Below are 27,879 nucleotides of genomic sequence, written 5' to 3' on the forward strand. Positions count from 1 at the left end.
TTAGTGTGTGAGAGTGTGAGAGAGAGACAGAGAGAGAGAGAGAACATTCCTCTGTGTGAGGTGGTCTGTGTGTTGTAGGCAGTTTTGTGATGTATGCGCCCAGGCATTCCTTTATAACTGTCAAGGGGTGTGTGTGTGTGCGCGCGTGTGTGTGTGCGCGTGTGTGTGTGTGGGTGTGTGCGTGGGTGTGTGTGTATGTGTGTGTGTGTATGTGCATGTGTGTATGTGCGTGTGTATGTGCATGGGTGTGTGCGTGGGTGTGCGTGTGTGTGCATGTGTATGTGCGTGGGTGTGTGTGTGTGTGTCTGTGTGTGTGTCTGTGTGTGTGTGTGTGCGTGTGTATGTGCGTGGGTGTGTGGGTGGGTGTGTGGGTGGGTGTGTGGGTGTACTTGCACAGGCCTTCAGAATGGGGCGTGCTGGACTCAATGGGCTGAATAGCCTCCTTTGGGGCCACAATTGTACACACAATCCCCCCCCTACCCCAGTGAAAGTTGTGGTGGAGTGGAGTTTGAATGATGGAGGGAGGTGGAGAACAGGAGGAGGGGTATACACTGACATGCAGAGGGCGATGGACTGACTATGGAGGAGAGCAGGCACTGATGGCGGGGCAGGGAGGTGTTCCAATGGTGAGGGTGGGGGGTGGACATGGTGCCACTTACTTCCATGGTGCTGTCGAGTGATCCCACACTGTTCCTCCGACCCCGCTTTCCTGCCCGGACACTACAGGTTAGGAGACAGGACACCGAGAGACCCCACCCCCTCCCCCCCTCCCACCAACCACCGACACACACACTCACACATCCATATGGAAATATTTCGGAAAACGTGGTTGATGGTTGGCCACAGAAATCAACCCAACACATCGATATACACTGGCATTTGCCTACAGTCTCAGATACAGTTACACACACACACACACACACACACACACACACACACACACACACACACACACACACACACACATACACGCACATACACATGCACACACACGCACACACACACAGTCACATACCTACAACTGGGCTTTGGTGAGGGGAGAGTGGGCCCTGGGCAGGGAGGGTGAGTTGCTAATAGGGGAGGAGCTGAGAGGCGGCCAGCTTTGACGGACCACCCCCGCCCTGGGCAGGGAGGGTGAGTTGCTAATAGGGGAGGAGCTGAGAGGCGGCCAGCTTTGACGGACCACCCCCGCCCTGGGCAGGGAGGGTGAGTTGCTAACTGGGGAGGAGCTGAGAGGCGGCCAGCTTTGACGGACCACCCCTGCCCTGGGCAGGGAGGGTGAGTTGCTAATAGGGGAGGAGCTGAGAGGCGGCCAGCTTTGACGGATCACCCCCGCCCTGGGCAGGGAGGGTGAGTTGCTAATAGGGGAGGAGCTGAGAGGCGGCCAGCTTTGACGGACCACCCCAGCCCTGGGCAGGGAGGGTGAGTTGCTAATAGGGGAGGAGCTGAGAGGCGGCCAGCTTTGACGGACCACCCCCGCCCTGGGCAGGGAGGGTGAGTTGCTAATAGGGGAGGAGCTGAGAGGCGGCCAGCTTTGACGGACCACCCCCGCCCTGGGCAGGGAGGGTGAGTTGCTAATAGGGGAGGAGCTGAGAGGCGGCCAGCTTTGACGGACCACCCCCGCCCTGGGCAGGGAGGGTGAGTTGCTAACTGGGGAGGAGCTGAGAGGCGGCCAGCTTTGACGGACCACCCCTGCCCTGGGCAGGGAGGGTGAGTTGCTAATAGGGGAGGAGCTGAGAGGCGGCCAGCTTTGACGGACCACCCCCGCCCTGGGCAGGGAGGGTGAGTTGCTAACTGGGGAGGAGCTGAGAGGCGGCCAGCTTTGACGGACCACCCCCGCCCTGGGCAGGGAGGGTGAGTTGCTAATAGGGGAGGAGCTGAGAGGCGGCCAGCTTTGACGGACCACCCCCGCCCTGGGCAGGGAGGGTGAGTTGCTAACTGGGGAGGAGCTGAGAGGCGGCCAGCTTTGACGGACCACCCCCGCCCTGGGCAGGGAGGGTGAGTTGCTAATAGGGGAGGAGCTGAGAGGCGGCCAGCTTTGACGGACCACCCCCGCCCTGGGCAGGGAGGGTGAGTTGCTAATAGGGGAGGAGCTGAGAGGCGGCCAGCTTTGACGGACCACCCCCGCCCTGGGCAGGGAGGGTGAGTTGCTAATAGGGGAGGAGCTGAGAGGCGGCCAGCTTTGACGGATCACCCCCGCCCTGGGCAGAGGGCCGGGTTAGTTGCTGAGGGCTGTCACATTCAAACTTGGCGAGGGGCAAGGCAGAAACTGTACACTCGCGGCACCGGAAAACACAAACTGTGACATCAATCCCATCTGTGAAGATCACAAGGAACCCCGAAATGGTTCATGGTCAATCCCAGTGACATCACACCCCAACGACACGACACTTCACCTGTCAACATCATTCTCCCATGACATCACACCCTCCCCACAACCTTCCTGTGACCTCACACTCCAGTGAAATCACAGTGACATCACTCACTCCCAGTGACATTACGTAAACCAGTGATATCACACAACCCCGATAACATCACTGTCTGGTGATACAACATAAACCCAGTGACATCATGCAATCCCAGTGTCATCATTCTGATGACATCACAGTGATGTCATTCTCCTATGACATCAGACACCAATGACATAACAACCTTCCATGGTCTCACAACTAAAGCCTGCGCCTGAATGTTACATCCAGCATTACATCACCCTTTTCCTCTGACATCATATATCTGTGTCAGCGTTGTTTTCACCATGACATGGTGTGCGCCATTCCACACACTTGAGCTGATGACATCACAGTATCCTGTGACATCATCCAGGAGGTCTCCAGGCACCTCCCCTCACCCCGGTGCTCCCCCAGTGCGAGTCTACGTCAACCGGTCAGACAGAATGGACCCATCACCCCAGTCGATACAGGGTGGTAATGAACGATATTCCCAAACCTCTCCGGGAATTGTCCAGCCAACACTCAGCGATGTCTCCCACCTGGTGCCTTGCTCTGTCTGAGGGAAACATGCCCTCACAGGCTGCTGTCCTGAGATTGGGGAGAAGGGTCCAGGGCGGATACCAACTGGCCCACCGTCAATCGTTCCCCAATCTGACTGACCGTTCCTCCTGCAGAACCACACGTGGGAAAGGGGTACGCAACAGTGTCAGGCATTACTCCTGCTCAGCTCTCTCCAAACAGGAACCCACAGACCTGTCCACAGAAACCCCGGCATCACCTCTCACTTTACCACGTCAGGACGCATCCCGGCATGTTGCCACGTTGATTTACACCGCTACGCACACCAGGGAACCATCCACCCTGCTAAACCCTGCCATTGACAGACCGCAGGGAGCCTCGAAAACTGTGACAGTGCGATGTGTAATCAGGCTTCCCCAGCCTCCATCCAATCACAACTGTTACCAGCCGATATCTCACTCCTCTGGGAGTGTGATGGGATGGTGAGGAGGGAGTTTCACTCTGTGTCTGACACCGGGAGTGTGTGATGGGACGGTGTGGAGGGAGCTTCACTCTGTGTCTGACCCCGGGAGTGTGTGATGGGACGGTGTGGAGGGAGCTTCACTCTGTGTCTGACCCCGGGAGTGTGTGATGGGACGGTGTGGAGGGAGTTTCACTCTGTCTCTGACCCCGGGAGTGTGTGATGGGACGGTGTGGAGGGAGTTTCACTCTGTGTCTGACACCGGGAGTGTGTGATGGGACGGTGTGGAGGGAGCTTCACTCTGTGTCTGACACCGGGAGTGTGTGATGGGACGGTGTGGAGGGAGCTTCACTCTGCGTCTGACCCCGGGAGTGTGTGATGGGAAGGTGTGGAGGGAGATTCACTCTGTGTCTGACACCGGGAGTGTGTGATGGGACGGTGTGGAGGGAGCTTCACTCTGTGTCTGACCCCGGGAGTGTGTGATGGGACGGTGTGGAGGGAGCTTCACTCTGTGTCTGACCCCGGGAGTGTGTGATGGGAAGGTGTGGAGGGAGATTCACTCTGTGTCTGACCCCGGGAGTGTGTGATGGGACGGTGTGGAGGGAGTTTCACTCTGCGTCTGACCCCGGGAGTGTGTGATGGGACGGTGTGGAGGGAGCTTCACTCTGTGTCTGACCCCGGGAGTGTGAGATGGGACGGTGTGGAGGGAGTTTCACTCTGTGTCTGACCCCGGGAGTGTGTGAGGGGACGGTGTGGAGGGAGATTCACTCTGTGTCTGACCCCGGGAGTGTGTGATGGGACGGTGTGGAGGGAGTTTCACTCTGCGTCTGACCCCGGGAGTGTGTGATGGGACGGTGTGGAGGGAGTTTCACTCTGTGTCTGACCCCGGGAGTGTGTGAGGGGACGGTGTGGAGGGAGTTTCACTCTGTGCCTGACCCCGGGAGTGTGTGAGGGGACGGTGTGGAGGGAGTTTCACTCTGTGCCTGACCCCGGGAGTGTGTGAGGGGACGGTGTGGAGGGAGTTTCACTCTGTGTCTGACCCCGGGAGTGTGTGATGGGACGGTGTGGAGGGAGTTTCACTCTGTGTCTGACCCCGGGAGTGTGTGAGGGGACGGTGTGGAGGGAGTTTCACTCTGTGTCTGACCCCGGGAGTGTGTGATGGGACGGTGTGGAGGGAGTTTCACTCTGTGTCTGACCCCGGGAGTGTGTGAGGGGACGGTGTGGAGGGAGTTTCACTCTGTGTCTGACCCCGGGAGTGTGTGAGGGGACGGTGTGGAGGGAGTTTCACTCTGTGCCTGACCCCGGGAGTGTGTGAGGGGACGGTGTGGAGGGAGTTTCACTCTGTGTCTGACCCCGGGAGTGTGTGATGGGACGGTGTGGAGGGAGTTTCACTCTGCGTCTGACCCCGGGAGTGTGTGATGGGACGGTGTGGAGGGAGTTTCACTCTGTGTCTGACCCCGGGAGTGTGTGAAGGGACGGTGTGGAGGGAGATTCACTCTGTGTCTGACCCCGGGAGTGTGTGATGGGACGGTGTGGAGGGAGCTTCACTCTGTGTCTGACCCCGGGAGTGTGTGATGGGACGGTGTGGAGGGAGTTTCACTCTGCGTCTGACCCCGGGAGTGTGTGATGGGACGGTGTGGAGGGAGTTTCACTCTGTGTCTGACCCCGGGAGTGTGTGAGGGGACGGTGTGGAGGGAGTTTCACTCTGTGCCTGACCCCGGCAGTGTGTGCTTCTGTTCACTTGGAGAAGAGCCCGTGTTGTGGGCAAGAGAAGAGGGGTTAGCAGAGGGCCTGCTCTGTAATGTCCAAGATGCTTCCCACAAGCATCTCCAACTGCCTCCTCCCCGTCCCAGCGGGTTACCTGCATCGGAGAGGTCCCGCAGGGAGCTGCTGAGCGCGCTGCGTCTCAGACCTTCGGCCATGGCGTACGTGTCGTCCAGACTGGTCAGCGTCCCGTTCAGCGCGTCCTTCTTCAGGCTGGCGCTCTGCGACATGCTGGTGCGGATGACGCCTTTCTGCTTCTCCAGCTCGGCTGCAGCGGGTTGTGTGGGGTCGGGGGGAGGGGCAGTGGGCAGCGTTAGAACCCCTAGGACAGATCCCAGCCTGTAACCCATCCTGGGGATCTGTTATTCTATATATGATCCCCTGGGTTAGACCCCAGCCTGTAACCCACTCCTGGGGCTCTGTTATTCTATATATAAACCCCTCGATCCCCTGGGTTAGACCCCAGCCTGTAACCCATCCTGGGGATCTGTTATTCTATATATAAACCCCTCGATCCCCTGGGTTAGACCCCAGCCTGTAACCCATCCTGGGGATCTGTTATTCTATATATAAACCCCTCGATCCCCTGGGTTAGACCCCAGCCTGTAACCCACTCCTGGGGATCTGTTATTCTATATATAAACCCCTCGATCCCCTGGGTTAGATCCCAGCCTGTAACCCACTCCTGGGGCTCTGTTATTCTATATATAAACCCCTCGAACCCCTGGATTAGACCCCAGCCTGTAACCCACTCCTGGGGATCTGATATTCTATATATAAACCCCCTCGAACCCCTGGATTAGACCCCAGCCTGTAACCCACTCCTGGGGATCTGATATTCTATATATAAACCCCCTCGAACCCCTGGATTAGACCCCAGCCTGTAACCCACTCCTGGGGATCTGTTATTCTATATATACACCCCTCGATCCCCTGGGTTAGACCCCAGCCTGTAACCCACTCCTGGGGATCTGTTATTCTATATATAAACCCCTCGATCCCCTGGGTTAGACCCCAACCTGTAACCCACTCCTGGGGATCTGTTATTCTATATATAAACCCCTCGATCCCCTGGGTTAGACCCCAGCCTGTAACCCACTCCTGGGGATCTGATATTCTATATATAAACCCCTCGATCCCCTGGGTTTGACCCCAGCCTGTAACCCATCCTGGGGATCTGATATTCTATATATAAACCCCTCGATCCCCTGGTTTTGACCCCAGCCTGTAACCCATCCTGGGGATCTGATATTCTATATATAAACCCCTCGATCTCCTGGGTTTGACCCCAGCCTGTAACCCACTCCTGGGGATCTGATATTCTATATATAAACCCCTCGATCCCCTGGGTTTGACCCCAGCCTGTAACCCACTCCTGGGGATCTGATATATAATCCCCCTGTGCAATTGCTTTGATTACTGTGTGGCTGCTTCTCTTACAGTGGCAGGGCTGGCTCTGAAACCTAGTGTTGCAATCCCCTGGGTTAACAGCATATTGCTATTTACGTAACCAGGCCCGTTCTCATTGCTGCCATCAGGAGCCTGAATGCACACACGTAATGTTTTAGGGGCAGCTTCTTCCCCTCTGCCCTCAGATTTCTGATTGGACGATGAACATTTGAACGCTACTTATTTAACTCCATTTTTTAAATATACAAGTTGTGAAGGTAAGTCTCTGCCCGGTTCATTGACACGAGCGAATCTTCCAGCCTGACCTGCTGAGCTCCCCCAGCATTTTCTGTGTGTTGCTCTAGATTTCCAGCATCCTCAGAATCTCTCGTTTTTATATATCTACAAAAGTAGATTTATATATATCCTGGGGTGCCTGAGACTTTTGCACGGTACTGTAGTAATTTTATGCACTGCACTGTACTGTTGCCACGAAAAACATTTAATTTCAAGACATGTGGGTGATGATAAACCTGACCCTGATATGGGTCTCTCTCTTGTGGGATGGGAATGTGAAGGTGGCAGGGAGAGGGGCCCCGACACCCCTCAGTGTTCCAGCCTCACCATTCCATAAGACCATAAGATATAGGACCAGAATTAGGCCATTTGGCCCATCAAGTCTGTCCTGCCATTTCATCATGGCTGATCCATTTTCCCTTTCTGCTCCAATCTCCTGCCTTCTCCCTGTGCCCTGACCAATCAAGAATCTTCAACCGCTACCCTAAATATACATAATGACTTGGCCTCAACAGCTGCCCGTGGCAACGAATTCCACAGATTGACCGCCCTCTGGCTAAAGAAATTCCTCCTCACCTCCGTTCTAAATGCACGTCCCACTATACCGAGGCTGTGTCCGCTGGTCTTTCCCACCACAAGAAACATCCTCTCTGCATCCACACTATCACGGCCTCTCAACATTCGATAGGTCTCGCCTGATACTTCTGAATTCCAGTCAGTACGGGCCCCAGAGCCATCAAACGTTCTTCATATGACAAGCCTTTCAATCCTGGAAAAATTTTCGTGAATCTCCTTTGAGCCCTCTCCAGTTTCAGTGCATCCTTTCTTAGATAAACTGCTGACAACACTCCAAGTGAGACCTCACCAGCGCTTTATAAACCCGCAACATTACATCCTTGCTTCTATATTCTAGTCTTCTTGAAATGAATACTAACATCACATTTGCCTTCCTCACCACAGGCTCAAACTGTAAACTAACCTTTATGGAGAACTGCACAAGGACTCCCAAGTCCCTTTGCACCTCAGATTTTTGAATGTTCTCTCCATTCAGAAAATAGTCTACCCTTTTATTTCTTCCAGCAAAGTGCATGACCATAGACTTCCCAACACTGTATTCCATCTATTTCTTTGTCCATTCTCCTAATCTAAGTCCTTCTGTAGCCTCTCTACTACCTTAAAACCTCTTGCCCCTTCACCAATCTTCATGTCGTCCGCAAACTTTGCCACAAGGCATTCACTGACATATAATGTAAAAAGGATCAATCCCAACACTGACCTTTGTGGAACACCACTAGTCACTGACAGCCAGCCAGAAAAGACACCCTTTATTCTTGCTCTTTGTCTGCTGCCAATCAGCCACTGCTTTATCTGTCCATGCTAGAACCTTTCCTGTAATACCATGGGCTCGTAGCTTATTAAGCAGCCTCATGTGTGGCACCTTGTCACAGGCCTTCAGAAAATCCAAGTATGCAACATCAACCAATTCTCCTTTGTCTGTCCTCCTTATTATTGCTTCAAAGAATTCCAGCAGATTTGTCAGGCAAGATCTTCCCTTGAGGAAACCGTGCTGACTGCAGCCTACTTTATCATGTGCCTCAAGTACCCTAAGACCTCATCCTTAACAATCAACTTCAACATCTTCCCAACCACTGAGGTCAGATTAACCGGCCCATGGTTTCCTTTCTTCTGCCTCTCTCCCTTCTTGAAGAGTAGAATGACATTTGCAATATTCCAATCTTCTGGAATCTGGTGATTGTTGAAAGATCACTACTAATGCCTCCACAATCTCTTCAGCCACCTCTTTCAGAACCCTGGGGTGTAGACCATCTGTTCCAGGTGACTTATCTACCTTCAGACCCCAGAACCTACTCCCTAGTAATGGTAATTTCACACACTCCAGCCTCCTGCCACTCTTGAACATCCAGCATACTGGTAGTGTCTTACACAGTGAAAACCGATGCAAAATACTTCAACAGTTTGTCCCCCATTACTACATCTGCACCATCGTTTACCAACTGTCCAATATCCACTCTCACTTCTCTTTTACACTTTATTCTGAAGAAACTTTAGGTATCCTCTTTAATTTTGATGGCTACCTTAATCTTCGGATTGCAACTTTTCCTTCTTAAAAATGTCTTTAGTTGCTTTCTGTTAGTTTTTAAAAGCTTCCTGATCCTCTAACTTCTCGCTAATTTTTGCTCTATTATATGCCCCCCCCCCCCCTTTTAGCTTTTAAGTTAGCTTTGACTTCTCTTGTTAGCCACGGTTGTTTGTCATCTTGCCATTGGTATACTTTTTCCTCTTTGGGATGTATATATCCTGTGTCTCCTGAATTACTTCCAAAAATTCCAGCTATTCCTGCTCTGCCGTCATCCCTGCCAGTGTTCTTTTCCAATGAACTTTGGCCTGCACCTCTCTCTCATGCCTCTATCATTCCCTTTACTCCACTGTAATACTCATAGATATGACTTTAGATTCTCCTTCTCAAATTTCAGGCTGAATTCTACCGTATTATGGTCACTCTACTCCCAAGGGTTCCTTTACCTTAAGCTCTCTGATCACAGTTGATTGCACAACGCCCAATCCGGAATAACCGATCCCCGAGTGGGCTCAACCATGAGCCAGCTCGTGGGCACTCTAGAAACGCCCCTGCTCGGTATCCAGCACCAATCTACCTGCATACAGAAATTCCCAACATCCTTCGTTCCCTGCCAGATTTACAAGCTTGCCCTCCACTCCATGTTGACAAATACAGTACCGTCCAAAAGCCTTAGGCCTATTAGTTAGATATCTGTGCTTAAGACTTTTGCACGTTTGTGACAATAAATCTGATTTGGCCATTCGGGCAACAAAGCCGCCCCGAGTGCTTCAGGTTTGGTCTTTACAGCATAGTGATCTCAGCTGGGAATCCTCTACCCCACCACCTCACTTCACTGCTCTCTCTACCCGGGGATGACCCCTCTGCCTCCTGCGATCCAGCGGCTCATCTCCAACAAGGAGGTTTCTCTCTGCTCAAACCTCCCCCACTGGCCACCCCTCAAAAGTGCAAGGAAATAGGAGCAGGTGGAGGCTGCTTGGCCCCTTTCAGCCTGCCCCGCCATTCATTTATTTTCTTCAGCCAGAGGGCAGTGTATCTGTGGAATTCATTGCCACAGACGGCTGTGGAGGCCAAGTCATTGGAGGTTGGCAGGTTCTTGTTGTGTCAGGGTGTCAGAGGTTACAGGGAAAAGGCAGGGGAATGGGGATTTCAGCTATAGCAGTTTCAAACGGGAATTTTTGAAGACTCGCGATGTACCGTGGAGAGCATTCTAACTGGCTGCATCACCATTTGGCATTGGGGTGGGGGGGCAACTGCACGGGATCGAAAGAAGCTGCAGAGATTTATAATCTCAATCAGCTCCATCATGTACACTAGCCCCCCCAGCCTCCAGGGCATCTTCAAGGAGCGATGCCTCAACAAGGGGGCATCCATCATTAAGGACCCCCACCCTCCCAGGACATGCCCTCTTCTCATTGTTACCATCAGGAAGGCGGCACACACTCCTTCAGGAACAGCCTCTTCCCCTCTGCCATCCAATTTCCAATTGAACACTGAACCCATGAACACTACCTCACTACTTTTTGCACTATTTAATTTTTATATTTATATTTACTGTAATTTACCATTTTTATTATTATGTAAAATTTCACGACCTATGCTGGTGATATTAAACCCAACTCTGATGGGGTTGAGAGGGATAATAAATCAGCCATGATTCGGGGCAGAATCGAATGGGCTGACTGGCTCAATTCTGTTCCTCTGTCTTTTGACCGTGGCTGACATGAGGTTTGTCACAACTCCTCTCCTGTGTCAGCTCAATCTTTCCAACGTTTATCTGTTTCCAAATTACTTACTTACTGATTTATCGAGATAGAGTTGGAATAGTCCCATCTGGCCCTTCGAGTCATGCCGCCCAGCAGTCCCCCGATTTAATCCGAGCCTAATCACAGGACGATTTCCAATTAACCTACCAACCGGTCAGTCTTTGGACTGTGGGAGGAAATCCACGCGGTCACGGGGAGAACGTACAAACTGCTTACAGGCAGTGGCAGGAATTGAACCCCGGCCGCCGGTACCATAAAGCGTTGTAGGCTACCAGGCCACCCAAAATATAAAGAGCTGGCCTTCACCACCATCTAGATCAGGGGTTCCCAACTGTTTCTATGCCATGGACCCCAGGTTGGGAACCCCTGGTCTCGAGAACCAGTGCCCTCGGAGAGAAGTTTCAGTTGTAAATGACCTGCTACGTACTGTTGTAAACACAAGAGATTCTACAGAAGCTGGAAATCCAGGGCCACACACACACAAAATGCTGGAGGAACTCAGCAGTTCAGGAAGCATCTACAGAAATGAGTAAATAGATGACGTTTCGGGGCGAGACCCTTCTTCAGGGGGCAGTAGTGTTTGTCCCTCGGCATTTACCTTGGGATTAAGGTTACCCCTTGTTCCTCTGAACCCCAAGGCATCCAAACCCAAGGCAAGACAACCTTCTCATCACACTCGTCAGTGCCAGGGTCTGGACCTTCCCCGTCCAGAGGAGTGGTGGGTAGGGAGAGAGGTGAGTGCTTACATTCCACGCGGTATTTCTCCATCTCCTGAACTTCGGCCACGGACTCGCGCAGATCGCTGGCGAACCTCGTGCGGTCCTGGACGCTGGGGGCGTTGAATATGATCAGAATCTTCTTCTCGGCGCTGGGAATGGAGGAGGCTAACTTGATCCCGTGGGGATAGTCTGTCAGGGAAGAAGGAGACGGCAGGGGGGATTGACTTTAAAACCTTGCAGAAAAAATGGGTGGGGGTATAACACCAGTCAGGGGCTCTTTGCCCAGCAGAAACGTAGCCTCCAAGCCACGGCCCACATGCCTGCTCTTGCCCAAAGCCAGTCTGGCAACTTTTGCTCACAGCCAACATGGCCACCTTTTCCCGCAGCCAATATGTCTGCTCAGGCCACAGTGGATATGGTCAGTCTTGCCCAAAGCCAACTGCCCACCGGTATTGTCAAGGTACAGTACTGTTGAAAAGTTTTAGGCATATATATATATATATATAGCTAGAGTGCCTGACTTTTGCAGAGTACTGTAGCAATTGTACGTCTTGCACTGTACCACTGCAAAAAAAATCTAATTTCATGACAAATATGAGTGATGATAAACCTGATTCTGATATGGGTCTCTATTGTGGACTGAGAGTGGGAAGGGGGCAGGGAGAGGGGAATCATGGTTGGGAAAAGGGGAAGGGAGAGGGGAGCACCAGAGAGACATTCTGTAACGATCGATAAACCAATTGTTTGGAATAAAGTGACCTGGCCTGGTGTCTCAGGGCCGGGTGTGTCTGCCCACAGACCAACCCCTCCCTCCACTGACTCCTTCTCTGTCACCTGTCCCACACCCTTCCTGCAGTGTTCCACCCTTGCCATTCCCAGTATTCTTTGCTCCCTCCAATATAAACTCGCTTTTGCACAGAACTGTAGCACACAACGAACATGGCCACACTTGCCCACACCTTGCCTACGACAAATGGTTCATTTAACTGCAAACCGAATGGTCCCTGTTGCCAACAACCAACATGTCTACATTGCCTATGACAAATGGTTCATTTAACTGCAAACTGAATGGTCCCTGTCGCTAACAATCAATATGTCTGCCTTGCCTATGACAAATAGTTCATTTAACTGCAAACCGAATGTCCTTCTCACCCACAGCCAACAGTACTGTACTGTACTCCAAATCAGGCCTCACCAACATCTTATACAGCTTCCATACTACGATTTAAGAAGACCAATATGCCAAAAAAGCTTTCTTTACCAGCTTTTCTCCCTGTGACACCACTTGCAACGAATTATGGATTTGTATTCCCAAATCCTTTTGTTCTACCACACTCCTCAGTGCCCTACCACTCACTGTCTCGGGAGACCGCACTCCCTGTTGTTGGATTAGACTGCTTGTTACTTTCTTTGCAGTTTAACAATTAAATATCTGCCCATATTTGTTTCAATAGCTACCTATACACATGTAATTGTACAGTATGGTTCCTAGTGGTCTCAGTACGTATCTGCAGATGTTCAGTGTGCCCCCTAGTGGTTACAATTCTGTATGATTTGGGAAGCTCTGGTGCGGCACGAGTTGAACAGGGTTTTCTGATTGGTTGACTCTTATCTACAGACTGGAATGGAAGGTTGCTTATCCAAAGAGCTGACCACATGGCAGCACCACCATTTTCCCTTTTTTTGCTTCTCTCTCCCTCTGCTCACCTGCCCGCTCCTGTTGCTGCCTGCTCCCCACTCCCTCTGCTCTACTAATGCTAAAGAAAACGATCGGACAGCAACAAGTTTTGTGTCTCTTTCCTGACTTCCGAAAGAACCTCGCATTAAAAATCCAACATCTACCCCCCTCCCTCCGGCTGAGCAGACCGGCTGTCCCTCACGACGGTGGAGGAGACGCCTCGAGCGGGACTTACAGGCGTTTTGAAAGAGGTTAACCTTCATCTCGTGGAGGGCGAAGGACTGGCGAAAACTGTAGGTCACTGAGATCTTCTTCTTCTGAAAGACTTTGGTGACCTGGGAGAGGCAGGGAGGGGGAGATAGGTTAAACCAGGATCTGGGGGAGGGGGGGGGGAGAAGGTGAGAGGGTATGGAGGGTTGAACCAGAGACGGGAAGCAGGAAGACTGGATGTCCCTTCAGAACAGAGAAGAGCAGTAGTTCCTTTAGCCAGAGGGTGCTGAAACTGTGGAATTCATCGCCACAGACAGCCATAGAGGCCAAGACATTGGGTGTATTTAAAGCGGAGGCGAACAGGTTCTTGATTAGGCAGGGTGTTAAAGGATACGGAGAGAAACGTTAAACTGGAGTTGAGAGGGAAAATAAATCAGCCATGATGGAATGGTGGAGCAGACTCGATTGGCTGAATGGCTTAATTCTGCTATGTCTCATGGTGTTATGCTCTGGGGATTAAAGTGAGATGGAGAGATGGAAAAAGAGAGAAGGATGGGAGGGATGGAGAGAGGGAGGGGAGCTGGAAGGGAAGATTTGGAGAAACAGAGGGTGGGGGAGAGGGAAAGGAAGGAAGGGGAGATGGGGAAAGATAGAGGGCAGGGGAGAGAGAGATGTAGCTGTGGATGGTCAAGACCGGAATTTATGAGAGTCGAGGCAAGAGAGGGACAGAGAGAGAAACAGAGTGGATGAGACAGAGAGAGACCAGAGAGGAGAGGGAAAGCAGAGAGGAGCGAGAGCAGAGAAAGGGTGAGAGAAAGGAAGAGAATGGGTGAGAAGGATACATTTCCAAATTAAAGGCAACTTGAAGCAGCAGCTACCATGGAAACGATCAGAGATTCCCATTTCAGCCTGCTACAGCTGAGCACCGTAACTTCATCCGAGGTCTGTACTGTTAGTAACGGCGTTTTAATGTGATTAAGTAATTGACTGCTAATCAAACTGATGGAAATAGATTGGACTGCGGCTGGCGCACTGTCCCCTTAAGACGTCGGTGGAAACTAGGCTGTGGCGCTGGGTTAAAACAAGGCTTTCGACTCCGTACTGACCACCTTGCTGGCAAATGTACAGACTGTGGTAAGTTGAGTTGAAGATCTCTGAGCTAGAGCGCTCCATCAGAGGGACACCGGGACCGTTTGTGTCTTTTTCTTCACGGAATCTTGGTAACTCCTTCCGTACCAGACGGGATTCAGATCGACAGGTTCATTATACGCTGCCAAGATAGGACCGCCGAGCCTTTTAAAGTCGGAGGCGGGGACGGATGCCTCATCCCTGTGGTCCTGTCCCAGACCTGGAACACAAGTGCCGTCCACTTTACCGGCTGCGGGAGATTTCTGCAATGCTTTGTTAGGGGTGAACATTCCACCTCAGGCTCCAGGTGATCTGAGCAATGGGATAAGCAGTGCACCCTGATGCCTTGCCTGTCATTCGGGAGGATTTTAACCAGGCCAGCTCAAAAAAATCTGATTGTTATCTACAGATCACTTGCAGTACCAGAGGAACCAGCTCACTGGACCACTGTTACACTAAGATCCAGAATGCCTACCGTGCTATTCCACGCCCTCACTTTGAGAAGTCTGATCACCTGGCTGTACTTCTACTCCCTGAGTAGAGACTGAAGACTGCAACGCCAGCAGTGAGGACCAAGAAGGTTTGGACAAGGGAAGCACAGGACTGCTTTGAATTGGTGGTCTGGACCATATTTAGGGATTCATCTCCGCGTCAGATTGAGTACACCGCAGCTGTCACTGACTTCATCAAAACCTGTGTGGATGAGTGTGTGCCTACGAGAACATACCATCCACACCCAAATGAAAAGCCGTGGATGAACTGGGAGGTTAGTGGTCTGCTGAGGGCTGGATCTGTGGCATTTAAGTCTGGCGACCCAGGTCTGTACAAGAAAAAGCAGGTACGATTTCCAGAGCGTTATTCCAAGAGCTAAGGAACAATTCTGAATAAGGCTAGAGGTGGAATTGGATGCATGTCAACTCTGGAAGAGCTGCAGGCCATTACTTCCTACAAAGCAAACCCCAATGGCAGCGATGCTTCACTCCCAGATGCCTTTTATGCCCATTTACAAAGGGAGAATATAACTACAGCTGTGAAGATCCCTGCAGTATCTCTGTCTCGGAGGCCAATGTCAGGCTGCCTTTCAGGAGGGTGAACCCTCACAAGGCAGAAGGTCCCAATGGAGTACCTGGTAAGGCTCTGAAAACCTGTGCCAACCGACTGGCGGGAGTATTCAAAAAAACATTTTCAATTACTCACTACTACAGTCAGAAGTTCCCACCTGCTTCAAAAGGCAACAATTACACCAGTGCTGGAGAAGAGCAGGGTGAGATGCCTCAATGACTAACGTCCAGTAGCACTCACAACCATGGCGATGAAATGCTCGGAGAGGCAGGTAATGCCCAGAATGAACTCCTGCTTCAGCAAAGACACTGTAACTTGCCTATCATCACAATAGGTCTACGGTGGACGTGATCTCTTTGGCTCTCCTTGGATCACCTGGACAACACAAGCACCTACGTCAGGATGCTGTTCATTGACTATAGCTCAACATTTAACACAGTCCCGATCGATAAGCTACAGAACCTGGGCCTCTGTACCTCCCTCTGCTGGATCCTCGACTTCCTAACCGGAAGACCACAATTCGTGTGGATTGGAAATAACATCTCCACCTCACTGATGATCAACACTAGTGCACCTCAGGGGTGTGTACTTAGCCCACTACCCTACTCTCTCTATACCCCTGACTGTGTGGCTAGGCACAGCTCAAATGCCATCTCTAAATTTGCCGATGATACAACAATTGCTGGTAGAACCTAAGATGGAGATTACAGGGTGTATATGAGTGAGATATACCAGCTAGTTGAGTGGTGTCCCACCAACAACCTGGCACTCAATGTCAGTAAGACCAAAGAGCTGATTGCGGACTTCAGAAAGGGGAAGACACTCCAATCCTCAAGGAGGGATCAGAAGTGGAGAGAGTGAGCAATTTCAAGTTCCTGGGTGTCAAGATCTCTGAGGATCTAACCTGGTCCCAACATATCGACACAGTTATAAAGAAGGCAAGAGAGCTTATATTTCAATAGGAGTTTGAGGAGGTTTGGTTTGTCACCTGATACACTCGAAAATCTCTACAGATGTACCGTGGAGAGGATTCTGACAGGCTGCATCACCGTCTGCTATGGGTAGGGTGGGGATACTGCAAAGGATCGAAGTAAGCTGCATAGAATTGTAAACTTAACAGCTCTATCTTGGGTACGAGCCTCCATAGTATCCAAGACATCTTCAAAGAGCAGTGCCTCAAAAAGGCAAAGTCCGTCATTAAGGACCCCCAGCACCCAGGGCATGCCCTCTTCTCACTGTTACTATCAGGGAGGAGGTACAGAAGCCTGAAGGCACACACTCAATGATTCGGGAACAGCTTCTTCCCCTCTGCAATCCGATTTCTGAATGGACACTGAAAACATGAACAGTACCTCATTTCCTTTTGAAAATTTTCTGTTTTTGCACTGCTTGATCAATTTAACTATTTAGTATACATATACTTACTGTAATTCAGCTATTTTTCTATATTTATCACATATTGCACTGTACTGCCGCCAGAAGTTAACATATGCTGGTGATATTAACCCTGATTCCGAGAGAGAGGGGTGGAGGGAGAGTGGGGAGGGGATGGAAGGAACGGAAGGGGTGAAGGTGAGAAGGTGAGAATGCAGGGCTGAGGGTGGGAAGGGGAGGGGGGGAAGGGGAGGGGTGAAGGTGAGAGGGAGAGTGAGTGAGAAAGATTGAAAGAGTGAGAGAGACAAGGAGGGAGAGAGCACAAAGACAGAGAGAGCGAGAGAAGCAGAGTGATAAAGAAGAGAGACAGAGAGACAAAAGGTGAGGCAGCAGACAGAAGCACGGAGCACAGAGGTAGAGAGCAGAAACTCACCACGAGTAGGTCATTGAAAAGGAAGACCTCTCGCTGGTGTAGACCAGGTTTCTGCGGCCTGTTTGGATCCGGGACCTCATAGAGACGGCAGCAGCAGACCAGTCTCCGGTGGGGTAGAGACAGAACCTAGGGAACAAACGGTCAGAGATCAGTTCTACTTATGCTGATCTTGTGACGGGACGGTGTGGAGGGAGTTTCACTCCGTGTCTGACCCCGGGAGTGTGTGATGGGACGGTGTGGAGGGAGATTCACTCTGTGTGTGATGGGACGGTGTGGAAGGAGTTTCACTCTGTGTCTGACCCCGGGAGTCTGTGATGGGACGATGTGGAGGGAGCTTCACTCTGTGTCTGACTCCGGGAGTGTGAGATGGGATGGTGTGGAGGGAGATTCACTCTGTGTCTGACCTCGTGAGTGTGTGGAGGGACGATGAGGACAGAGCTTCACTCTGTGTCTGACCCCGGGAGTGTGTGATGGGACCGTGTGGAGGGAGCTTCACTCTGTGTCTGACCCCGTGAGTGTGTGATGGGACGGTGTGGAGGGAGATTCACTCTGAGTCTGCCCCCGGGACTGTGTGATGGGACGGTGTGGAGGGAGTTTCACTCTGTGTCTGACCCCGGGCGTGTGTGATGGGACGGTGTGGAGGGAGCTTCACTCTGTGTCTGACCCCGGGCGTGTGTGATGGGACGGTGTGGAGGGAGATTCACTCTGTGTCTGACCCCGGGTGTGTGTGATGGGATGGTGTGGAGGGAGATTCACTCTCTGTCTGACCCCGTGAGTGTGTGATGGGACGGTGTGGAGGGAGATTCACTCTGAGTCTGACCCCGGGAGTGTGTGATGGGACGGTGTGGAGGGAGTTTCACTCTGTGTCTGACCCCGGGAGTGTGTGATGGGACGGTGTGGAGGGAGCTTCACTCTGTGTCTGACCCCGGGCGTGTGTGATGGGACGGTGTGGAGGGAGATTCACTCTGTGTCTGACCCCGGGTGTGTGTGATGGGACGGTGTGGAGGGGGTTTCTCTCTGTGTCTGACCCCGGGAGTGTGTGATGGGACGGTGTGGAGGGAGTTTCACTCTGTGTCTGACCCCAGGCGTGTGTGATGGGACGGTGTGGAGGGAGATTCACTCTGTGTCTGACCCCGGGTGTGTGTGATGGGACGGTGTGGAGGGAGTGTGTGATGGGACGGTGTGGAGGGAGCTTCCCTCCTTGTGTAACCTGTGACGTCTAAACCACTCTGCCCTTACCGGCTTCTTCCCGACAATTAGGCGCTCCACAGCTTGGACCTGGGAGACGTGGTCATCGTTTGTCCTGAGCTCCCGTTTCTGGATCCGGTGGTAGATTCCCACCAGCATATCCCGGGGAATGTCCTCCCCATTGTCCACCCCTGCGGAGCAAATAACCAGGGCATGATGACTCGGAATTAACACAAACCGTGCATGGTGTCCCCGCCCCGCCTCCTTCCCCCTCTCGGGCTCCCTGAGCCGGTCTGATGAGGCGGGGGGGGTTAATAAACAGTTGACGTTTCAGGCCGAGACCTTTATGGGTTCGGATGAAAGTTCTCAGCCCAAAACATCAAATCTTTACTCACCTTATTGGTCTGACCCGATGGACTGACGTCTAGAAGTGATAATACAGTCACAGCGCACTACAACACACCAGGCCTTTCAGCCCATCTAGCCTGTACTAAACAGTTATTCTGTTTTGTCCCAGCGACCTGCACCGGGCCCATACATCCATGTACTTATCCAAACTTCTCTGAAACGTTGCACATGAACTCACATCCACCACGTTCCACACTCTGAGTGTTGAAGGTCCCCTTACACATTTCATGGTATCAGTGTGTGAATGTAACCCACGACATCTTGCCCGGTTTCCGTGCATTTACCCCATCTATACCCCCTCACACCTCTGTCAAATCTCTCCTCATTCTCCTACACTCCAGTGGATAAAGTCCTAAACTAGTCGACCTTTCCCTATAACTCAAACCCTCATGTCCTGCCGCATCCTTGTGAGTTTTCCCTGCACTCGTTCAATCTTACTGAAATCTTTTCTGTGGGTAGCTACAAAACTGCAAACAATGCTCCAAATGCGGCCTCACCGATGTCATCTCAACATAACATCCCATCTCCCATACTCAGGACAATATGAAGGACAATCTCCTTAGACCCCATCTACCTGTGTCGCCAGCTTCAAGGAATGATGGTTCTGTGTTCCCAGACTCTCCCCCACATCCCCCGTCCTACCACACTCCTCAGTGCCCATCACTGTGTACGCCCTAGCCGGGTGGGTCCTACCGAAGTACAACGCCTCCCCCTTTCTTCTGTAATTAGACAGACGTCACAAAATTAGCTGCAGCGGAAGGCACAAGAATTTGCAAATCTGTACAGCAGGCCGAGACGGAGAAATTCAAGATTCAAGAAAGTTTGTCAATTCCAGTACCCCAGTGTAAAGGAGAAGAAATTAATTATTACTTTGGATATGACGCAGCACAAAAAAAAAACACACAATAAGGTAAAGGTCACAATAATAAAAAAACAATAAATATAAATAAGCAAGATAGCTTGTATGCAGGAGTGTACAAAAGTCTTCTATATACACACACATACATAGCTAGAGTGCTAAAGACTTTTGGACAGTACTGTAGTAATTTTATGTTTTGCATTGTACTGCTGCCACAAGATATAAAACACATTTCACAACATATGTGAGTGATGATAAACCTGATTCTGATACGGGTCTCTATTGCGATCTGAGAGTGGGAAGGGGTCAGGGAGAGGGGAATCATGGTTGGGAGAGGGAAGGGAGTGGGAAGCACCAGAGAGACATTCTGTAACGATCAATATACCAACTGTTTGGAATCAAATGACCTTGTCTCAGGGCCGGGTGTGTCTGCACCCGCACCACCTTCCCTTCTCTGCCCCCTGCCCTCCACCCTCACCATTCCAACATCCTTTGTTCCCACCATATTTACAAGCTCGCTCTCCGCTCCACGTTGACAAATACTGTACTGTGCAAAGGTCTTGTGTGCCCTTATGTACAAAACATTTTGCATGGTGATGTGCATAGATTGATTGTACGTCCATAATATGACATTAGGCACAGGAGTGACTGACAGAAACTGACAAACGAGTGGTGGTTGCGTGTGTGGAGGGGTGGGTTAGTGGTTAGTGGTTAGTGGGTTTAGATCGGCCTGACTGCTTGGGGAAAGTAACTGTCTTTGAGTCTGGTGGTCCTGTTACGTAGCCTCCTCCCTGATGGGAGTGGGACAAACGACCCATGAGCAGGGTGGGTGGGATCCTTCATGATGTTACTGACACTGTTCTGTGTATATGCCTTTGATGCCAGAGATGCACTGGGCAGTTTCGACTGCCTGCTGCAGTGCAGTTTCTGCACCTAACAGTGGTGCAGTTTGTCAGGACGCTAACTGCGCGTCAGCAGAAGGACGCGATTGTTGATGTGCGCGGTCCAGCTCTCTTCACCCCCTCAGTGAGTAGAGACAGTGTTGAGTGTAACGCTTACACGACAGGCTGGTATATGTCTAGGGGGAAACTCCAGCCACTCACCAACCCCGCCTCCCGTAGATGCAGATGCTGTGGAAAACAAGTTAATACAATGTCGCACACACAATATCGAACTCACGCCAGATACAGTTATGGAATATACTTTAAGAATTTTACTAGAACTAAGTGAGTACGAACGATATAGTATATATGAAGGAAAAGAAAATAAAGAAAAAGGCGCCAAAACTCATCAGAGTTCAGTCAATTTAGTGCACATCGTTGGAGCTCAACCATCGAACTGTTCGTTCTCCTCCGATCTCCACGACCTCGCACCTGGGACCACCTGAAGTGATCGACCGAGCAGTGCGGCACACGTCCACCTTCTTCGGCGTCTTCTTCCCGACCCCCCAAATAGACCGCAAAATCGCAGCACCCAGACCCACAAGAAAAAAATACCATCCAACCCCATTGGTTAACAAATGAATACAATCCCCGTTATCAGCAATTCTAAACCTAAACAGACTGCGAGAAGCTTCGAGAATGCTCTGCAAGACAACACTCTCTCCAGTTAGCATAACAAAGAAGCAGTTTTACTTTTAACAAACAAAGAAGCCATTTTTGATTAACATACGCAGTACATGAGCTTTCTCCATTGCACAGAAAGGCAGATGAGTTAAACCTGGGTGTGAGCTGTCACACTTGAGGGGGGCAAATGCTGGGGGAATGTACACAGTGACCACCAGGACCACGAGGAGAAGTGATGCAAAGTCCAAGTCCATAAAAGGCTGAACGTTACAACACATGTAGGGGTGGGGTAAAGGAGAATGTGTTCAGCGTGCTCTCCTTCACAGAATATTAGAACACAGTCCAGGTTCTTCGGGCTACAAAGTTTTGGCAAACTTTTAGCCTATTCTCAAGCTTCTCTCCCACATAACTCTCCACTTTTCTATCATCCAAGTGCCTACCCAGGAGTCTCTTAAATGTCCCTGTTGTATCTACCTCTACGCCACCCGACAGGAAGTTCCACACACCTACTGCTCTCTGTGTTAAAAAAAACTTACCTCCGACATCCCTCCAATCACCTTAAAAGCACAAACAAAATGTTGGAGGGACTCAGCGGGTCAGGCAGCATAGACGGAATAAGCATAAGCATTCGACGTTTCGGGCTGAGACCCTTCTCCGGGGGTGGAAAGGAAGAGCGAAGACGCCAGAGTAAAAACGTGGGAGGAGGATAGGTGGAAGGTGATGGGTGAAGCCAGGAGGGTGGGGAAGGTAAAGGGCTGGAGAGGAAGGAATCGGATAGGAGAGGAGAGTGGACCGTGGGAGGAAGTGGAGGAGGAGGGACACCAGGGGGAGGTGATGGGTGGGAAAGGTAAAGGGCTGGAGAGGAAGGAATCGGATAGGAGAGGAGAGTGGACCGTGGGAGGAAGTGGAGGAGGAGGGACACCAGGGGGAGGTGATGGGTGGGAAAGGTAAAGGGCTGGAGAGGAAGGAATCGGATAGGAGAGGAGAGTGGACCGTGGGAGGAAGTGGAGGAGGAGGGACACCAGGGGGAGGTGATGGGTGGGAAAGGTAAAGGGCTGGAGAGGAAGGAATCTGATAGGGGCGGTGGGAAGGGAAGGAGGAGGGGACCCAGAGTGAGATGATGAAAAGAGGGAAGAGGACAGAGAGGGGAATAAGAAGTTTATGAAGTATAGAAGACAGCTTAAAATTGTGCCCCTCCTCGTACTAGCCATTTTCATCCTGACTATCTACTCTTATCATCCTGTACACGTCTATCTAGTCACCTCCCATCCTCCTTCACTCCAAAGAGAAAAGCCCAGCTCACGTAATCTCTCCTCAGGCAGCATCCTGGTAAATCTCCGCACCCTCTCTAAAGTTTCCCTATGATGAGGACAGCTGGACGGAAAACAATAGGGTAAGTGTGATGCTCAGTTTGGGAGTGGGGTACAAGCGACAGGAAAGAATGCTGCAGCTCTATAAAACTTCAGTTTGGCCACATTTGGAGCATTGAGGACTTCTTTCAACAGGCGGCATCCGTCATTGGACCCTCACCAACCAGGACCTGCCCCGTTCTCGTTGCTACCGTCAGGGAGGAGGTACAGGAGCCTGACGGCACACACTCAACAATTCAGGCACAGCTTCTTCCCCTCCACCATCACTTTCTGATTGGACACTGAACTCATCAACACTACCTCACCACTCCTCAATTGCAATATTTTTAAATTGTAACATAGTAATTTTTTAAACGTACCACGCCGCTACCACAAAACAAATGATAAGATTGAAAGATTAGCTTTATTTTCACACGTACCGCGAGGTGAGTCGTTCGCATCCAATGATGTGCTGGGAGGCAGCTCAGAAGTGTTGTCATGATACCGTCGCCAACGTAGCAAGCCAATGACTCACTCACCCTAACCCGTATGTCCAGGGACCGTGGGAGGAAACCCGCACGGCCACAGAGAGAACGTACAAACTCCTTACAGACGGTGGATCGCGAGGGGCCGTCGACCATCATGCTGCCGCACTCTGCGTGATTTCACCGCATGTGTCAGCGGTAATAAGCCTGAGACTGAGTCCTGGTCACCTCATTGCAGAAAGTACCTGGAAGCTTCAGAGAGGGGTGGAAGGAGTTCACTAGGATGCTGGCCAGGGTCACGCGCAGGCTGAGGGGTTTAACTTGGCACAGAAGGGCCCGTCCCTGCCCCGTGCAGCTCCACGTTCTTCACTCACGGACGCTGATCACGGCAGGAGAGGTGGGAACCCGTTTACGGTGAAGGTGGTGGGGAGGCTTCTGGACCCTGGAAATGGGGAGATAGGGGATGGTTGATAACCTCTCAGTCAATGTCAGCTGATTATTGACTATAGGAGGAGGAAAACCGAGGTCCTCACTGGGGGAATCAGAGGTGGAGAGGATCAGTAACTTTAAATTCCTTGCTGTTATATCAAGTACTTTAAATTCCTCGGTGTTGGTTTCTACAGGAACACAATTGAGAGCATCCGGACTAGCTGCATCACTGCCTGGTATGGGAACTGTACCTCACTCAGTCACAGAGAGTGGTGCGGGCAGCCCAGCGCATCTGGAGATGTGAAATTCCCACTATTCAGGACATTTCAGGTGTGAAAAAAGGGCCACTATTCAGGTGTGTAAAAAGGGCCCGTAGGATCATTGGGACCCGAGTCAGCCCAACCACAATCTATTCCAGCTGCTACCATCCGGGAAACGGTACTGCAGCATAAAAGCCAGGACCAACAGGCTCCAGGACAGCTTCTTCCACCAGGCCATCAGACTGATGAACTCACACTGATTTGAGTGTACTCTATGTTACACTGACTGTTCTATTATAAAATACTATGGAGGCGTAATGTAAAGATTTTTACTCCTCATGTATGTGAAAGATGCAAGAAATAAAGTCAATTCAATTCCAAAAATTCACAGGGGAGACTCCATTTTGCAGCAAATGGAGTGAGGCACATTTTCACCGCGGTTCTATCTTTCACACCTTACATTCCACTGATAGATCCGTCTTAAGTTTGAAGATTCACTACTTTTGTTGAAGGACTTATGACTTAATTATGATGGCAGGAAGTCGATCGATCTGGTATTGAATTGAGAGGCGGCAAGACCCTTCACGAAACGGAACAAATAAAGAAATCGGAGGAACCTTTTACTTTAGAAAAAATACTCTGTTCAATACAAGATATGGAACTTGAATTTGGTTCACTTAACACAAAGATTAATAAACTGACAGATGTTAATGGAAAGCTTGAAAAATCCATCTCTACTGTTCAAGAATCTTTGAAGAATTTGGATTTTCAATTTCAGACGGTCAAACAGATTATTTATTGAACTGAGGGGGAACAGGAATCAGTCAGGCAAACTATTAACAAGCAAGAATTGAAGATGTCATCTATGGAAAAGAAAATTAATAAAGTTACTTTGGAACTATCAAGAACAAAGAAAAAATCGATTGATTTAGACAGCAGAATGTGCAGGAGGTATTTACGTATATTGGGCTTGCCTGAAAATACTGAAACCGGTGTCCTGTTTAAAGTTCTTTTCAGATATGCTATATTCACTTTTTAGCGAGATTCTTAAAGCGAACCCTGTACTCAATACTCATCAAATTCCATGATGTAAACCCTGAACCGAATTGCGTCCATGACCACAGATACTTTGCTTGCACTATTTTACAACCAAAGAAGCTATACTCCGAGGGACAAGGAAAAGGGGTAAGCTAATCTACAATGCAACAGAAGTTTGTTTAGTGGAGGACTTTGCTCCTGAGGTTTTTGCCGAAAGAAGGAAATACCAGGAATTGATGGTTCGTTATCCGGCACGTCTGATAATTTTTCCGCCTGACTCTCGGCCACAAAGGATTAATTCTCCAGATGAAGGGTGGGAATTTATTAAGGGATTTAAGTCTATGCTGAATGTAACTTGAATAGGTAACTCCGAGCTGGGACAGGTTTATAGATGCCTTGAGGAAAGTCTGTTCTATGCTTTATGGATGTCCGTACAGGACTTGGCTGATTTAATTGTTTTTAAATTTGTTAATAATTAGTATATATTTACAGTTGCTTTGAAGAAAATCTGTTCCGCATTTTATGGATGTCCTCACACGACCTGGTTGATTTAATCCTTTTTCGCCTGCCTTAATATTAATATAGCTTTGGGTTTGATATATATATTTACCTTTTTTGTATGATTTCCAAGTACTTTTTAACAATTTCAGTTGTAATATATCATTTCCTTGGATTTATCCTTTTCTGAATACATGATTAATAAACTTTAGATGAATTTAAGATAGCCGTCGCCAGTTACGTTTTAACTATTGTTTGACATTACAACATCTGAAATTTGTTCATTATTTTTATTGTCTAAAATCGGTGGGGTAAACGTATAACTTCGTTAATACAGCTGCAAAATGGAGATTGGGGTTAGGAATCATAGGTTAGCATGCGATCTTTCTATTGGATCGCTTCTCAGGCTTTGGGGGGAAAGGGGTGGGGCTATTAGAATAGTTTTTTTTCTCGACTGGGCAGTTCTGAGAGGGTATATCTTATATTAACCATGTTGTTACTTCTGGACAAGCCAGTGCTGTTTTTTTCTTTTGGATCTAGTTTGCACTTGCACAATAGCTTTCTTTATAAAATTTTAAATGCATTCTTAAACATGGATGCTAATAAAATTAATATAATTCCTTGGAATTTGAACGGCACGAATCATCCTATTAAGCGTAAAAAGATTTTTAAGAAATTAAAAACACTTCATGCGGATATTATTTTTGCGCAAGAGAATCACTTACGGAAACAGGATGAAGATCGCTTTTATAAATTCTGGAAGGGCCCTTTATATTATTCTTTATCAATAAATAAAGTTAGAGGGGTATCTATTTTTGTTAACTCTAAAATCCCTTTTGTACATTTTAATATTGTTACTGGTTTAATTGGAAGATATTTAATTGTCACTGGTTTGTTATGTGGTCAAAAGGTAGCTTTGGTGTGTGTTTATGCACCTAATTTAGACAGTCCTGAATTTTTTAAGAAGCTATTTTCCGCGCTCCCGAATCTAAATGAATATAAGTTGATTATGGGTGGTGACTTTAACCTGTCGACTGACAGGTCATCAATCAATCCGTTGCTTCCCAATAAAGTGGCAACTTGTATTAATTCTTTTCTATTAGAATATGGCTTGGTCGATATCTGGACATATAAGCACCCTAATGACAAAGATTTTCCTTTTTTTTCCCCCACATGTACATCATAAGTATTCACGAATTGATTATTTTTTTTCTAGATACACAACTGTTGTATTCTGTTATCAACTGTGCGTATGACATCATTGTGTTGTCAGATCACACACCTATGAAATTAACTTGGAGGCTCTCTGATAATATTTTGAAAATGTCACAGTGGAGATTGAATCCCGTATTGATACATGATCCAACCTTTGTTAGTTTTATCAAGGAGCAAATTTCTTTATTTTTTTGAACTTAATACAACTGAAGGTATGTCAAATTTGATTATATGGGATGCAATGAAATTCTTTCTTAGGGGACAGATAATTTCATATTCAGCAAGTTTAAGAAGGAAAACCAAAGCAGAACTTTCAGTGATTACTAATAAAATTAGAGAGATAGATAAAGCGTATTCAGTAAGACCTAGTGAAGATCTATATAAGGGTTGAACTCCAAACACAGCATGATCTGCTTTTGACCTTCCCCATTGAGCAGCAACTTTTTAAGTCAATTCTATATACATGATGACAAATCAGGTAAATTGCTGGCTGGTCAGTTGAAGGCAAATATGGTCAGAAGACAGATTTTGAAAATACATAAACCATATAGAACTGAAACATTAGATCCTCATGAAATTAATAAGATATTTATGGATTTCTGTTCTAATCTTTATAAATCTGAATTTTCTGATAATACTATCGTTATGAATAGATTTTTGCAAAAATATACATAAAATTTCTATTCAAGATATTAATACACTAGATGTGCCTATTAAACAAGAGGAAATAGCTAGGGTTATATCCTCTATGCATTTAGGGAAAGCTCCGGGATCAGATGTATAATGGAATTTTATAAGACTTTTACGAAATGCTTACGTCACATCTTTGTCAAACTTTCACTGATTGTATATCCTCTGGGAATCTTCCAAAAACTTTTTATGAGGCATCAATTTCATTGATTCCTAAAAAAAGGAAATGATCTACATGAATGTGCCTCCTATAGATCAATTTCCTTATTGAATGAGGATTTTTAAATTCTCTCTAAGATTCTGGCTAATAGGCTTGAGAATATTTTGTCTACTGTTATTTGAAATGATCAAACTGGATTTATTAAAAATAGGTATTCACATTTTAATATTCGAAGACTGTTAAATATCATTTATTCTCCCTCAGTTAAAGAATATGAATGGACTGTTTCTCTTGATGCAGAGAAAGCATTTGACAGGGTGGAATGACCTTATTTATTTCAGGTTTTGGAGAGATTTAACTTTGGTTCGGGATTTATTTCTTAGATCAA

General features: G+C 49.0%; 1 protein-coding gene across 1 annotated transcript in view; it reads right to left on the reverse strand.

The window, feature by feature from the left end:
* LOC132380750 (IQ motif and SEC7 domain-containing protein 2-like) overlaps positions 1-27,879 on the reverse strand; it is a gene marked incomplete at its 5' end in the record, with an annotated part of 56,673 nt that overhangs the window by 5,440 nt on the left and 23,354 nt on the right. Inside the window, 6 exon segments of the mRNA XM_059949742.1 lie at positions 660-709; positions 5,291-5,461; positions 11,490-11,651; positions 13,376-13,475; positions 17,348-17,473; positions 18,587-18,726. Of these exon segments, the coding sequence (XP_059805725.1) occupies positions 660-709; positions 5,291-5,461; positions 11,490-11,651; positions 13,376-13,475; positions 17,348-17,473; positions 18,587-18,726 (749 nt within the window).

The sequence above is a fragment of the Hypanus sabinus genome, chromosome 24, assembly GCF_030144855.1.
Source record: "Hypanus sabinus isolate sHypSab1 chromosome 24, sHypSab1.hap1, whole genome shotgun sequence".
Lineage (NCBI taxonomy): Eukaryota > Metazoa > Chordata > Chondrichthyes > Myliobatiformes > Dasyatidae > Hypanus > Hypanus sabinus.